This window comes from Zootoca vivipara, chromosome 14 (genome assembly GCF_965207765.1).
Source record: "Zootoca vivipara chromosome 14, rZooViv2.hap1.1, whole genome shotgun sequence".
NCBI lineage: Eukaryota > Metazoa > Chordata > Lepidosauria > Squamata > Lacertidae > Zootoca > Zootoca vivipara.
The window spans coordinates 10,756,661-10,770,200 of record NC_142597.1 but is presented as its reverse complement, the minus strand read 5'-3'; the positions used below and the strand labels follow the sequence as shown (position 1 = coordinate 10,770,200).

At 41.2% G+C, this 13,540-nt stretch overlaps 1 protein-coding gene and 1 long non-coding RNA gene across 7 annotated transcripts in view; one reads left to right on the top strand and one right to left on the bottom strand.

Annotated features, from left to right (window-relative positions):
• OGDH (oxoglutarate dehydrogenase) overlaps positions 1-13,540 on the bottom strand; it is a 57,333-nt gene that overhangs the window by 24,763 nt on the left and 19,030 nt on the right. For 2 of the 6 annotated variants that reach the window (XM_088658001.1, XM_035140238.3), the window contains exons 4-5: positions 11,480-11,582; positions 3,718-3,762 (exon numbers count right to left, since the gene is read on the bottom strand). In XM_088658001.1, coding sequence (XP_088514127.1) covers positions 3,718-3,762; positions 11,480-11,582 — 148 coding nt within the window. Of the gene's footprint in view, positions 1-3,717; positions 3,763-11,479; positions 11,583-11,709; positions 11,801-13,540 lie in introns of all 6 variants that reach the window. The other 4 variants (XM_088658003.1, XM_035140242.3, XM_035140240.3 and 1 more) reach the window with 3 other exon arrangements.
• On the top strand, positions 7,802-10,717 carry LOC148683487 (uncharacterized). The gene is made up of 2 exons (XR_015947078.1): positions 7,802-9,594; positions 9,702-10,717. It is a non-coding gene; the product is annotated as an uncharacterized LOC148683487 (long non-coding RNA).

Genomic DNA, 13,540 nt, shown 5'->3' with positions numbered 1-13,540 from the left:
TCAGCTGAAGATCATACAACTGAGAGCCAGAAAGTTGTCTATAGAGAGAGACGCCAAAAGAACAGAATTTCAGCTTTCCAGAACAATTCTGCCTCTCCTCCCCAGGCATGCTATTCCAGGGGGTTCTCCTAATACCCCCCCCCACAGCCATTTTCAGGGGCCACAAGGGGAGGAAAGGGGGAAAGCCCCGTAGAGCAAGCAGAAGTTCTGGCACAGGGCTTCCACTGATGGGACTCATTAGCTGAATCCTGCCCTTTATGTGTTCTGATATTTCTATTCCGCCTTTGACCTTAAAGCAAGCAAGCACTACATGCAACTAATCAAAAATAGTTAAACACAAACTGAAACAGAGGAACCATCTGAAACCTCAGACAATAGAAGCACACAGACCAGCAAAATCATCATGAAGCCAAGGGGAGACAAAAGCCAAACAAAGGCCAGACTAATGTCCTGTCTAAAATGCTGCAAGATGATGGGATAAGGCCACTGACAATAGGCATGGGTGGTTTTCTTGGAGCAGGGAGATCTACGTAACCAAGGCCCTTTCCCCTGTAACCACCAGCAAGATTTCAAACGGCAGCAAGACCCAAGAAAGAGCTTCTACAGCTGATCTAAAGGGCTCAAAGGAAAGACTGTACATGTTACGTCATTTTTCTTCCTGTATCAGGCTGATTGCAAAGCAATCAATTCTCACCAGACACTTCTGCTTATCTATCAGTAGAAGATTACACAGAGTTGGAAACAGGCTGGTAGACAGAGCTATACATGCTGCTTGATAAAGGGTTGCTACTGAATTTAAATGGTATGCCAAATTCTCACTCCTTGCTGCCATGTTTGGTCCTCTATATCCCATGCTGCTCTCCCACCAAGGGGGCAAGGAAACAAAATGGGGCAAGTCTGACTAAACTAGGGGTGGGGTCAGGAATTGCTTCTGGCTAGATCCTTATCTTTCTCATCTCCTGCAAATAAACTTTGACAGGTGGGTGGTCCACCTGACTTCATAATGACATGAGGTGATTGGCACTTGTCAAAAGCTTGAAGGTCACTGTAACAGATAATTGACTGATTGTTGGTTACAGGGAACCCCTTTGAAGTATCTGCAAAGGACAAAATGCTCCTATAATTGGAACATTTCCTCCTTTGTAGAGAAAGCTGTTTATATTCAAAGCACTTCCTCCAGTGCTTTGAATATAAATTTCTCCTCTGGGAAAAAGGGGGGGGGGAACACCAAGTTTTTTAATTGAGCATTTTTTCATCTCTTCTGAGAAAGCAGTGAAGGAAGTGCTTTGAATCCGAGCTACTTCCTCCAGCTGCCTAGGCCAATCCCAGTGGACTGTTGGGACTTTGGCTGTGCAGGGATCTCTTCAAGTACCACCAGCTGATTGTTGTTGCTTGGTACTTTAGGGCTCCAGTGGTCAGCTGACAGCCAGGGCTTCAAAGTGCCTTGCACATCCCTTTTTTAGTCCTGCTTTACTTGCCCCATGCTAAACACCATTTATGATGTGAGGTATGATACCTTCACACATGCAATAAATAAGGGCCAGTGGAATGCCTGTTATCTTCATTATGCCTGGTGGACCAAATGGGGAGGCATGGTGGGCCTAATGAGGTTCACTGACAAGAGGTCGTTCCCCCAACTCCAGTTGAAACACTATACTGTACAGATGTCAGGGAGTACTTGAAATTTTGCTGTCATATTGATGGCACAAGTGTAGTTCTGTCCTTAGAACGAAGATTTGGGTAATTCCCATACTTTATTATCCAAGTCTAATTCCTGTGTTTGGCACTTGCTGGTTTTTAAAATCTACATTGTTGGTTCACAGCATAAGCTCTTTCATTGCATGGGAAAACCAAATATTGTTCTTGTGTCAGAACATATTGTGCTAGCTGCTTTCTGGGTCTCCCTTTTGCTTTGTTGTAAAATTGAAGCATTTTTTAAAATTGTGAAAGTTTCAATTAAGGGAAGATATCAGAGTGATTTTAAATTCATCTGAGTGAGGTGATAGTTACATTAGTCCTGCTAGTTAGAAGTAGTTCTCATCTGTTTGGAAACTCAGTGCATAGACCTGTTAATACTATGTATCAAGAGGAATGCGATAGATGTTTTTTTCTAATTCACCCATTAGAAAAAAAGCAAAGTACTGTATCAAGGAATTTTTAATGCTTATTATTATAGGCAGAAATATGACATGAACATACCCTTAGCCTGAAGGATATCATTTTGCTACCCTGGATGCAGAATCAGGCTAGGAGAGAAAGGACCTATGGTATACTATCCACAAAAGGGCTGCTGCAAACCAGCCTTTGCTTTTTTATTTAACTCCATAAATTTCTGATGGTTGGAAATACTGTGGGAGTATGATCAGGGTTTTTGTCTTTTGTTTTGTTTAAAAAAACACCCATTTAGTTGGCTATAGTAATAACTTTTTAAAGTGGTCTTCTGTTTAGGGACATTAGATCCCAATAAATGAGATAGCCATTTGTTTATCTACAGAGATTTTACAGAGACAAATCCAAATCAAGGCCAACAGTAGGTATGACATAGGAGACAAATACAGTATCATGTGACAACAGGAAAACTAAATATTCATTCTTGTGCATCCAGGAAGGAAGCATTTTCTTAATATGCTTTACTTCTTAATTGTCACCTATATGCATTGCAACGTGGGACCCAGGTGGCGCTGTGGTTAAACCACTGAGCCTAGGGCTTGCTGATCAGAAGGTTGGCGGTTCGAATCCCTGTGACGGGGTGAGCTCCCGTTGCTTGGTCCCAGCTCCTGCCAACCTAGCAGTTCGAAAGCACATCAAAGTGCAAGTAGATAAATAGGAACCGCTACAGCGGGAAGGTAAACGGCGTTTCCATGTGCTGCTCTGGTTTGCCAGAAGCGGCTTTGTCATGCTGGCCACATGACCTGGAAGCTATACGCCGGCTCCCTCGGCCAATAATGCGAGATGAGCGTGCAACCCCAGAGTCGGTCACGACTGGACCTAATGGTCAGGGGTCCCTTTACCTTTATCTTTATGCATTGCAACATACCAGCCTGCCAGAAAGAAGCCCAGATTAGCTGTAAAACGGCAAGCACCACACATAGTGTGGGATTCATCTCTCTTTAGAAATATACTGCTCTGTTCAATCGGATTAAAAAACAGCAACTTGGAAATTATGATTAAGCATTTGGACACTGAAGTATCCAACTCACAGCATAAGGCTACCATGAGATGCAAATCTCTTAGCAAGATAGAAAAATAAGCAAGCCTGGCTATTTAGATCCCTCAATGTCACTGCCAAAAGTCTGGCATCTACACAAATGTAACATATACTTTTGTGCACCAAATATTATTACCGGCAAATCACACAAGTCAGGTTCAGTATCAAAGGCACTTGAGTAAGTGCTCTAATGAACATATGACAACAATTACATTTTCATGGAGTCCCAGATGCTAACGCAAGACAATTACTCAACAGAACAAACAGTGGCAAGCAAACAATAGGGGAAAAAATGGCTACCACTCAAACAAATAAAGAGGTATGTAATTTGGGAGGAAGACGATGATGAAGCACTTCGGTCACGTACATTCCAAACCACTCTGAGAAGAAAACAAACACTGTTTGACATGGGGGCAAGTTGCAACTTTACCTAAACTATACATGCTCAGAGTCAACTATTCAGAGAGTCCTAATCTCCAGAAGGGGTTAGATGCTCATTATTTGCATACCTCCTACTGTTAGCACTCTCAGCCGCTCCTTGAATACTGCAAGATCTGGGAGAAGGGGGTAAAGGTGGGATGCAGAAAGGAGAAGACAGAGAGACCCAGTCAAAGTTAGTTTTTCAAAACCCCAAAGAACCGCAGAAGTAGCAATATACAGAGAAAGTCAATGTTTTAAACAGTACTCACAAGCACCCCGTCAACACCACCATAGGAAAGGAGGTTAGAATGAAGGGTGACTGCAATACTACAGGGGGGGGGGGAATCCTTGAATGAATCTTTCAGAGCCAGCCATATAAACCATACAGAGAAAAAGAGGTGAAAGTTACCAGATACACAGCAGTTAAGCTACATGGTTTGAGATCTCCTCATTCTTTCCTTATGCAAAATATGCAAGCAGGGGAAAAAGTTCAGAGCATCAAGTAGTAAACCGTGGAACAATCGGTCTCTAGAGCAGGAGCCTAGTTTAAAAAGTACAAATGAATAAACGAAAGCCTTCTTACAGAATCCCATACCTGCTCCAGCTGAAGTAACTTTTTAGCACTTTCATCCCATTCTACCTCTGTGGAGCTCAAGGCAATGTACAAAGTGTTCACACAATTTATCCTTACAAACAACCCTATGAGATAGATTAGACTGAAAGATGTCAAAGGCTAATGAGATTCACAGCTGGGACTGTGTATCCTGTTTCCCCCTCAACAATCTAACTATTGACTACTCTGGCTCACCTGCTCTTCGGTTTGTCAAAGTCAGAACTGTCAATGGCTTTGCTTTAAAGTTCAAACCTAGCTCGGCTATCAACAGAGATTTCAAGGGCACCTCCTAATAAGGAACAATTTACTGGCAGGATAATTTATTGGCGGCATTTTGTTAAACAGAAACTTATTGTGTACTACTGCAAGTCACTGCTGCTATGTCTCATCCTTCTGACACCCAAAAGCATTCTTTGTCCTGAACACAGCTTCTTCTGGGAGGGAAACCATCAAACCCTTTATCACAGGGAGCTGAGTAGGCACCTTCCTAAGCACGTTCATATGACCCTCTTGAGGTTCAGAGCTTCCACCGCAGGATGATCATTAGTTTGGAATGTAACCATAAACAACTTTTGTTCTCTGTATGCAGTTGTAAGCAGCTATAGCAAGATTTCTTTGTGCAGCAGTGTTTCAGTTGTGCCTCAGCCCCTGAACTAATGACCAGGTTGTGCTGATTGAGTCATGGGTATGGTAGAGATATTTTGAGAAAGCTTTGAATATCAAGGGCAGATTATGCCAAATGATGTGCTTAGCTCCATAAGAAGGCTGAGTGAATTGCACAAAGGCTTTGTTGACACCTGTTTGTCTCGGGAGACAATTGAGTGTGCCTGAGGGGGTGAAGTAAAACTGCTGCCCAGATGACAAGACCCTGCCCTGTTGGCTTCACTGATGTGGTCCAAAGAAAGCAAAGCAATAGACACCAGCTTGACTGCAGGAGTTGCTGTAAGGAGCCCACAAGTTGCCACCCAACCGTCTTAGGGACTATACTCTGGATTTGTGTATGGTTTACTCCTTAGGTTTTTCTTCTGAATATATCTAGCAAGGTAAAAGTGGTTTAGGATCAGAGTTTTCCTTCTAGATGGGCTACCCAGGTTGATGAGCCCTACCTGCTCCTCTCTGCAGCACATGCAGAAACCGCCTTCTTGACCATTGGACCCACTTTTGGTCTCATCTGATCAATCCGCTGGATCCTGTATTTGCATGCAGGGCAAATCCTAACTCACCAACCTTTTAAGACCCATCATCTACCCTTATCCAGTTTAGCTGGCCAGTTGAAGCCATTCCTAGGGTGTGGCCACTGTCACATGCTGACAGCTTCCAGGAGCCACAGGTGAGTGTGGGCCAAAGGCGGACAAACTACCCCAGAGGTACCTAGTCATTTACAGACTGGCACATCCCCTCCTCCTTCTCAAAAGCCATTAGTGTAGACAATGTGTTGTCCTCAGATTCTCTCAAGTACCAGTCCACGGGAGAGGTTATATTCCTCGCAGGTTAGTTTGGAAGGAAGTAAAACAAATTTATGGGTTGCTGTCCCAAGGAACATCATGCCTTGTCTTGCAGCTTTCCAAATGAGTTCTCAGCACCATTAGCCATTAAATGAAGGAGAGGATCACATATATTGTAGAGTGGCTCAGGTTCTTTCACAGGATCCCCAGAAAGATGGATCCAGAGCAAAATATAACACGGCAACTATTTTGAAGAGCAAAGGGCACAATGCTGTGAAAGATGTTATGGTTCATGACGTAGGAACAAGACAAAACCTGTCACCCGTGCTCCATAGTCTGTCCCTGCTCCTTGCCATTGTTGGAGAGGCACCTGATAAAATCTGAGGACAATTCATTGATGAGTTTATTGTCCCAGGTGTTATTCTAGATTTTGGTTCATACCAAAGCAGTTTGCCTCTATGTGTGGTGCAAACTGCATTAGACAAAGGAATGAATCGACTATGGCCTAAGAAATGGAACAAATCAATTTAGTCTAGAACAGATGATGTCCAAGTGGCTGCCTTATATAACTTTCTCTAGGAAACTTTAGAAGTGACGAATTTCTAAAGAATGTTAAGTTGAAAATTTAACCATTCTACAAAAGTGTTTCCATTTCACATGGTAAATCCTACTGGCGGACTGCTTATGTTAAGACCACAAGAGTGCAAAGCATTCACTGAACTCAAATGTGTTGAATATTTTGGGATTGGGTCCCAGGAGCAAATCAGTTAGAAACTGGAAATTTGTGTGGGCAAAAAGGTACTGTAGTAGCTGCATAGCACCATTCCCTGACTCAAGGACAAGAATGGACTGACTCACAGCAGCAGAGAGCTTGCCCTTCCAAAGACCTCCTGAGACAATGTGGATTGAATATTCTGTTTCCAGCCATAGGTTTGTTGCTAGACCTTGAAGGCCTGCTAATAAAAACAAACAAACAACTAGCATGACATTTTCTGCTGAGTCAAAATACAGCAGAGGCTGCAGAAATGGAAGGTGATGTGCCTACAGTCTCCGATGGGTTCTATGTGTTTTACTGGCCTGAATGCAGCATAACCTATCTTGTAGAATAGCACTGGAGAGAAATAAGATTTAAAAAGTAACAATTCTATTTACATTTTATGGAGGAAGGAATGCTTGTTCTCCAAGGGTATATGGTTGTAATAATAATATCTGCATTGGATATTGGTGAGACACCAATTCAACAGTATAGTGCTCTGAAAGCAAGGAATAAAGCAAGATAAAGTAATATTTTGAATGAGAAAATGTAGTTCTGAATCTCCCTGTCTTATTTATAAAATACTTGTATCCAAGGAATAAAATGTCAAAATGTACAAAAAGGGAGAACAGTATTATAGCAACAACTGAAGTCATTCTGCTAGATCACTTAAAATGGGCTTCCTCAAACTCGGCCCTCCATATTTTTTGGCCTACAACTCCCATGATCCCTAGCTAGCAGGACCAGTGGTCAAGGATGATGGGAATTGTAGTCTCAAAACATCTGGAGGTTAGAGTTTGAGGAAGCCTTACTTAAAAGGTCAACACTCCCCCCCCCCACTAAAATGTAAGCCACAGTTCAATCAACCACCTTCCACGTGACTCTCCCTAATTGGCATTTTCATATCTAGGAGCATAGTCACTTTGTACTTGTACTTGTTTGAATTCATGGTTTAAAAGACAGGCACCCAAACTCAGCAGCACAAGGCCAGTACTTATCTCTACAAATTGTACTTTAGGATTATTTGGGACCAAAAATAATCAGTGTTTATTCCTATGTAAAGCAAGCAGTTCAACATAACAAGATGAATACCTATACAAACCTCTTCCATAGAAGTTGATAAACTGCAAATGGATATCACTTAGCTTTCAGCAGCAAACAATGCATTCAGCAAAAAACCCACATTAGCACAGCGCTTCCACTATCAAAGGACAATAGTAACAAATTCATCCTTTCAGTGCTGCTAATCAGCAGAGAAGGGCTCTAGTAATGGCGGAACCATTTCTCAGTAAGACTTTGGCTCCCCCCCCCCCAACAATACTAGCTAGATTTGAATTATCTTATCCTATTTTTATTTATTTCATGAAAATTATACACTACTTGATTATAAAAAACCCCTCAAAGTTTTATATGTGTGTGTATGTGTGTGTACTGTATTAAGCCACAAATTAGTTTCAAAGCAAATTGCAAGATATGTCTCTGAAAGCTTATTTTGCTGCTGGGAAAAGGAGAACAAAAGAGGCGTGGCTGAGAACAGCCTCTTTTATTTGGTCTCTGACCTCACCCCCAGCCAGCCTGTCTACTGACCTGGCCGGAGGGAGGGCGGGTCAGAGGCCAACCAGAGCTGGAGGGTGGTGCCTGCCCCAGGTGTGCCCACCTGGTGCTGCAAACCCCGCCCACCTGTGGAGGATGGGAGGGTGGATAATTTTGCTGCTGGCTTATCTCCCAAGAGGCACAAGTTGTATTTACTTATAGCCCCCCATTCCATGCCTGCAGTATGAATGGGGCATTGGTATGAAACAACTGGCTGCAGGAGTCCCTTTCTTACAAACAGATATTACTATAAGGGCTCTGCCCTGCCTTTGATACAGGCCAGGTTTGCATGCAAAGCTAAGCCATGGTTTATTAAGCAATACTTAGTATGATAATCTTCCAACTGCCTAGCAACTTAACTATGGTATGTTAACTGTCAACAAACTGTGATATGAAGCCATGGCTTGTTGTTGGATTATGATGCTTGACCTGTTATATCTACGGCATGGCATTACCGGTATGTGTGGATCAGACATATACTTTTAGCTATGGTTTGTTTGCTTACCCTGTTCAAGCTGCCTGCCAAGCAGCCCTTAAGAGCAGACCTGCTTGCCTTTATGTCTATAAGCACATTTATAAAGAAGCACTAAAAAGGAATTCAGTTTCCCAAAAATGAAGTAGAGCTTGCAAAAATGAATAAACTATGTTGAGGTACAGTGTGTGCCAGCTGTTCCAAGGCACAACCCAGGAAAACCAATTGGTGTGTGGCTGGTGCATAACTCACCAGATTGTTGCAAGTTTACTAATACAGGTAGCAGCTCCCCTGTGTCATGAACTACCAGTATGCTCAGTAATAATTTCAAGAGCGAATTATCTTGGAAGTTAACAAAACCGCTTTTTAACAAACTTTTTCTGAGCTACAGGTCTGTTACAATAAGCACCCAGTAAAATCCTGTCAAGATATAGCACCCAATTTTAAGCCAGTCTATTCAGCTTAAAGCAATGCTTGAGAAAGCAGCTATAGAGAGAGCAACCAACTGCTTACATGTGGAAAGTAAACATAACTGGGTGGTAGAATACATGCTTTGCACACAGAAGATCCTGGGTTCAATCCCTGGCACATCCACTTAAAAGGCTCAGGTAGAAGGTGACGGAAAAGGCTTCAGCCCTGACATCCTGGAGAGACACAGCCAGTCAAAGTAGACAATACTGGACTAGGCAGACAAATGGTTTGGTACAAGGTATTGTATTCCAGAATTTGTTCAGGATCCTGAGGGAGAGAGGTGGTAAGCAGGGCTCTTCCATCAGCTCTGCTGAAATACCAGGCACATTTGGCTCTCCCTCAGTTTTCACCTAACAGTACCCATTGCTTCAGGCTACCTGAACTGCTTCCACCCACCTGGTTGTTGTATAAGCTGTAACTTTTAAGAACTAGTGCCTGAGCTTGCACACATTTGCCCATTTTGTAGTATGCCCATTTTGTTGTAGTAGAGAGTATACACAACTACGGTAATTCCAAACAGGACAGAAACGGATGCTGCTATATCAGTGTGAATACACTTTTGGCTACCATTGTTCTAAGGCAACATGAACCACTCTACACCTTACTTCTCAAACTAAAGTATCTGAAGAAGTGTGCATGCACACGAAAGCTCATACCAAAATAAAAACTTAGTTGGTCTTTAAGGTGCTACTGAAGGAATTTTTTTATTTTTTTCTCAAACTAAGTTTGCAGTGTCCATTGTCACAGATAACTTAGAATGTAAGGTGGCACATATTTCTCAGAATACAACCTATCTACTGTCTGAGAGCCCAGTAAGACTGGATAAGATACTAAATATTAGTAGATTAAAAAATAATCACTAGTGAATATTTAATATCCCAGTTAACTTTATTTAATGTGAAAACAGTCTTGATTTCACTCTCTGATCAGAAAAAAAAATCTAAAGAATTCCATACACACACTGTCTATGCAAGGTAGCAGAGTTATATATAGCTTTATTAAAATCTTAGGATTCACATATATGAATACGTATAAAGCCAGTATGGTGTAACTCTACCCTTCTGAAGTATTACCGTAATGACCGACTACAAGAGTAATAATGAAGCCATTATCAAGCAGGGACATAAGTAAAATGGGTTATAGAGTCAGATTCTCTATCCTGCAGGGGCCCACATGATTTCCCCCCCCCCCTCAAAATGTCTATTCCATCTGAATTCATCACCACCACTCCACTGTAAAGGGGTGCTGCACTCCATTGTCCTGTATCTGACATACTTGCTGAAGATGTAATGCAAAAGGAATACTGTAGAACACATTAGGGATTCCCCAAAAGGCCTGAAAAGAACCCCTAGAGTTCACAAACAACACTCTTTTATGAGCAATGGATCTTTAACATAAAGGGGGCAACAACATCAGAATGCCAACTGTAAGATGATAGTGTAGCCAAGTGGACTGAACATGAGTAGAACAACATCCATTACAGTATTGTTTTTGTTTTTTTCTCCTTTGGATACCTTCCATTTCATAAATATATATTCTATGAGCACATCAGTCATGACCATCTCAAAACATTACATGCACAAGTACTCTAATCACATGTCAGTCTTGAAAGGAGTTAGTGGTCATTATTATTGTTCTATTCTAAGTTAGAAGCATGCTACTTAAAAGCGCTTGCGGAGCCAGGTTGATTAACCTGTAGAAAGCACCAGCAATAAATAGAGCTCAGCCACCATATCCTGTGCTATGCTTGGAAAAAATACTAGTGATCAAACTTAAAGATCAGGTTGGACTTTACTGGAAAGCCGAGTTTCAAACATGGCTCAGCACACCCACCCTCATCTGAGCAACATACATGCACCTTGCAACCAAGGGTCTCACCATTTCAGTCTCTTGATTAGATGTGGGAATAAACTCCAAAGCTTCCTCGTTATGATCACTGAAAGTTATTGGTTCAGCTACTCTTAGGATTTTAGGGCAAGCTGCATAGCTAAAGATTACAACTGAACTGAGTGAGGAAATACCACAAAAGACTTGCCTGAGGGCTTTTTTTTTTGAAAAACCACCCCGTTCCTCCCCAGTAGCATCACTGCAGAACTTCAAGCTGCTGAATCAAGTCACTGCAGTTCCAAGCAAGAGACCTACTGAACACTGGGGGTCAAGGGATGCTAAAGGCAAGGAAGAAGGCCTGTTTACGTGACTCCAAAATATTCCTTATTTCCTCAGAGGCAAATAATAGACACTACTAACCTATTCAGAGCCATTAACTACTGAACTCAAAATTAACAGTAGAAGAGAACAAACTGGCTTGTATTGCCCACAGTGGTAAGTGACAAGGGACAGAAGTACTTTGCTGCTGTTCCATTTTTTTTAAAAAAAGTGATCATTATAAAGGAAACTTAAGACCTTTCCCTTCAGGCTTAGTGAAGCAATCTAACTAGAAGCTGTGGAAGTGAGAGAGGAGGAGCTCAAGCAATGCGGCACTAACTGCTCTCGGAGCCCTCACCCAGTTTATCTGCGGAAGTGATAATATCGGCTGGAACGGAAGAATCCAGATCAGCATCCAAGATGCCCAGGGGGTCGAGCTGTGCTACATGATGCCCTCGAATCTATGAAATGGGCCAGGAATGAAAAGGAAAGTGGATACCAGAAGAGGGAGAGGGAGGAAGGGGTTGGAAAGGAAAGGGGTATAAAAGTTAAAATGACATTAGAATTAATTTGCAGAGTAATTCTCACCGACGTTTGGAGAATCAGTTACTGCCGATTCATCAAAATTTACACAATTAATGCCGAGAGGATCAAGCTTGGCAATGTGGTGACCCCTGACCTAGAAACAACAACAAAATGAGTCACAAAACTGGTTATCAATCATGTTTTGCATTGCAGATTTTCTGTAATGCTATTGTTTCAAGTTTACAGAGACCAATGCAAATCTTAACACTGATCCCATTTTACACCATGTCAGACTAGAACCGAACTTTTCTTAAACTAAAGGAGTAAAAATACTTTAATAGTACAAAAAATGTTCACTTAGAAATGTGGAAAGTGCTGAACACATCTGTTAAAATGCTGCTTATTTTTGTAAATTTGTTCCCAGAAAACATCTTTGTGGCTTACATTCAAAAAGATGCAGCCCATGATGGCTTGGTTTCATGTCCTTATTCTAAATATTAGATGGGATCTTGAAGGACATGATTGTACTGTACTACTTATTAGATGCAATAAGTAAAATAAGTAGTGCTTTTACCATGTTTGCTGAGATATATATATTTCCTAAGCCAGTCAAGGGATGAACATACCTAATTAACATATTTGTCTGGAAGTGGCCTTCTTGAGATTTATTTCTTTTCTATTTCACTCCACCTTTGCATTTCAATTAAAAATCCTCCATGAGTCCCAGCTTCAAGAGAATATATTGCTTTTAGCTATTGTTCTTCTACAGAAACATGCTTGCTCCTTCAAAAGCTTTCTCTGTATTAAACTTCCTTGTGCCCAAGTGTGTTTTATTTGGGTCATGCAAACTGAAAAGTCAGACATTAATCAGCAAGAATTGCAGCCCAGAAGCATGAAAGATGTAATGTAACCAGTAACTTTTGGAACTTGAAACTTAATCACTATACTGTACAATAAACATCTGCTTAATGTAAATATGCAGGAACTAGATTTCACTTTTACTTCTTGAGATGTTTTAAAAGAATTGTCAGAATTTAAGTGCTTTACCATTCAGAAGCCAAACTACATACAGTATTTTTTACATTATTCTTATGAAGGCTGTATTATTACTGAATGATTAAAAAAAGACTACATCTAATGGGCTGCTCACTCTTATTTGTATTGTTTGAGCAGTAAGACATTATTATTGGTCTCTGCCATGGATTAGTAGAAACATCAGAGACCAGATGCCTCAGAGACCTCAGTCCCACTGCTGCTCTTTAGTTCTGATTCATATCATTGATTTCCTCAGCGGCAGCCAATTGTTCATCTATTAGAACCTCCTCCTAACTAGTAAATCTTTTCTGATACAGTATTTGTGGATGTGACAAATAATTAAACAACAGTTATCTGTGGGTGATAGCAACAAAGTCATACTCATATTAGATCCAGCTGGATATCACCCATGTATACAGAGTGAAATCAACAAACTTGTTACTTAATTTCACTGATTTCAATGAGTCTACTCTGAGCATGACTAACATTATCACCCTCTCTAGTGAAGGATCTTACCTGTTTCCTTGTTTGTTTCCAGAACTTGAAGAGCAAGATATATGAAAAGAAACTGCAATGGGGGAAAGCTGTCCCAAGGAGTATAACACTCTGATGGATACAATCATTTTAACACATTCTTTTCACTTGTATATTCTGATCTTTTTCAGGCATGTGGGTAAAAGCACACCATTGTGTGACAATCATTTAATAGGAGACTGTTTTTATCAAGGAAAAATTGATACGTTTTGCAGAGCTTTAAGTTCGGTAGATATCATATAGCCTACAATTAGTTGTTTGAGAAATATTTTCAAGCTTTCAAACTAACCTCTTAGGGAAGTATTTGACAGTCCTTTCATGTAGT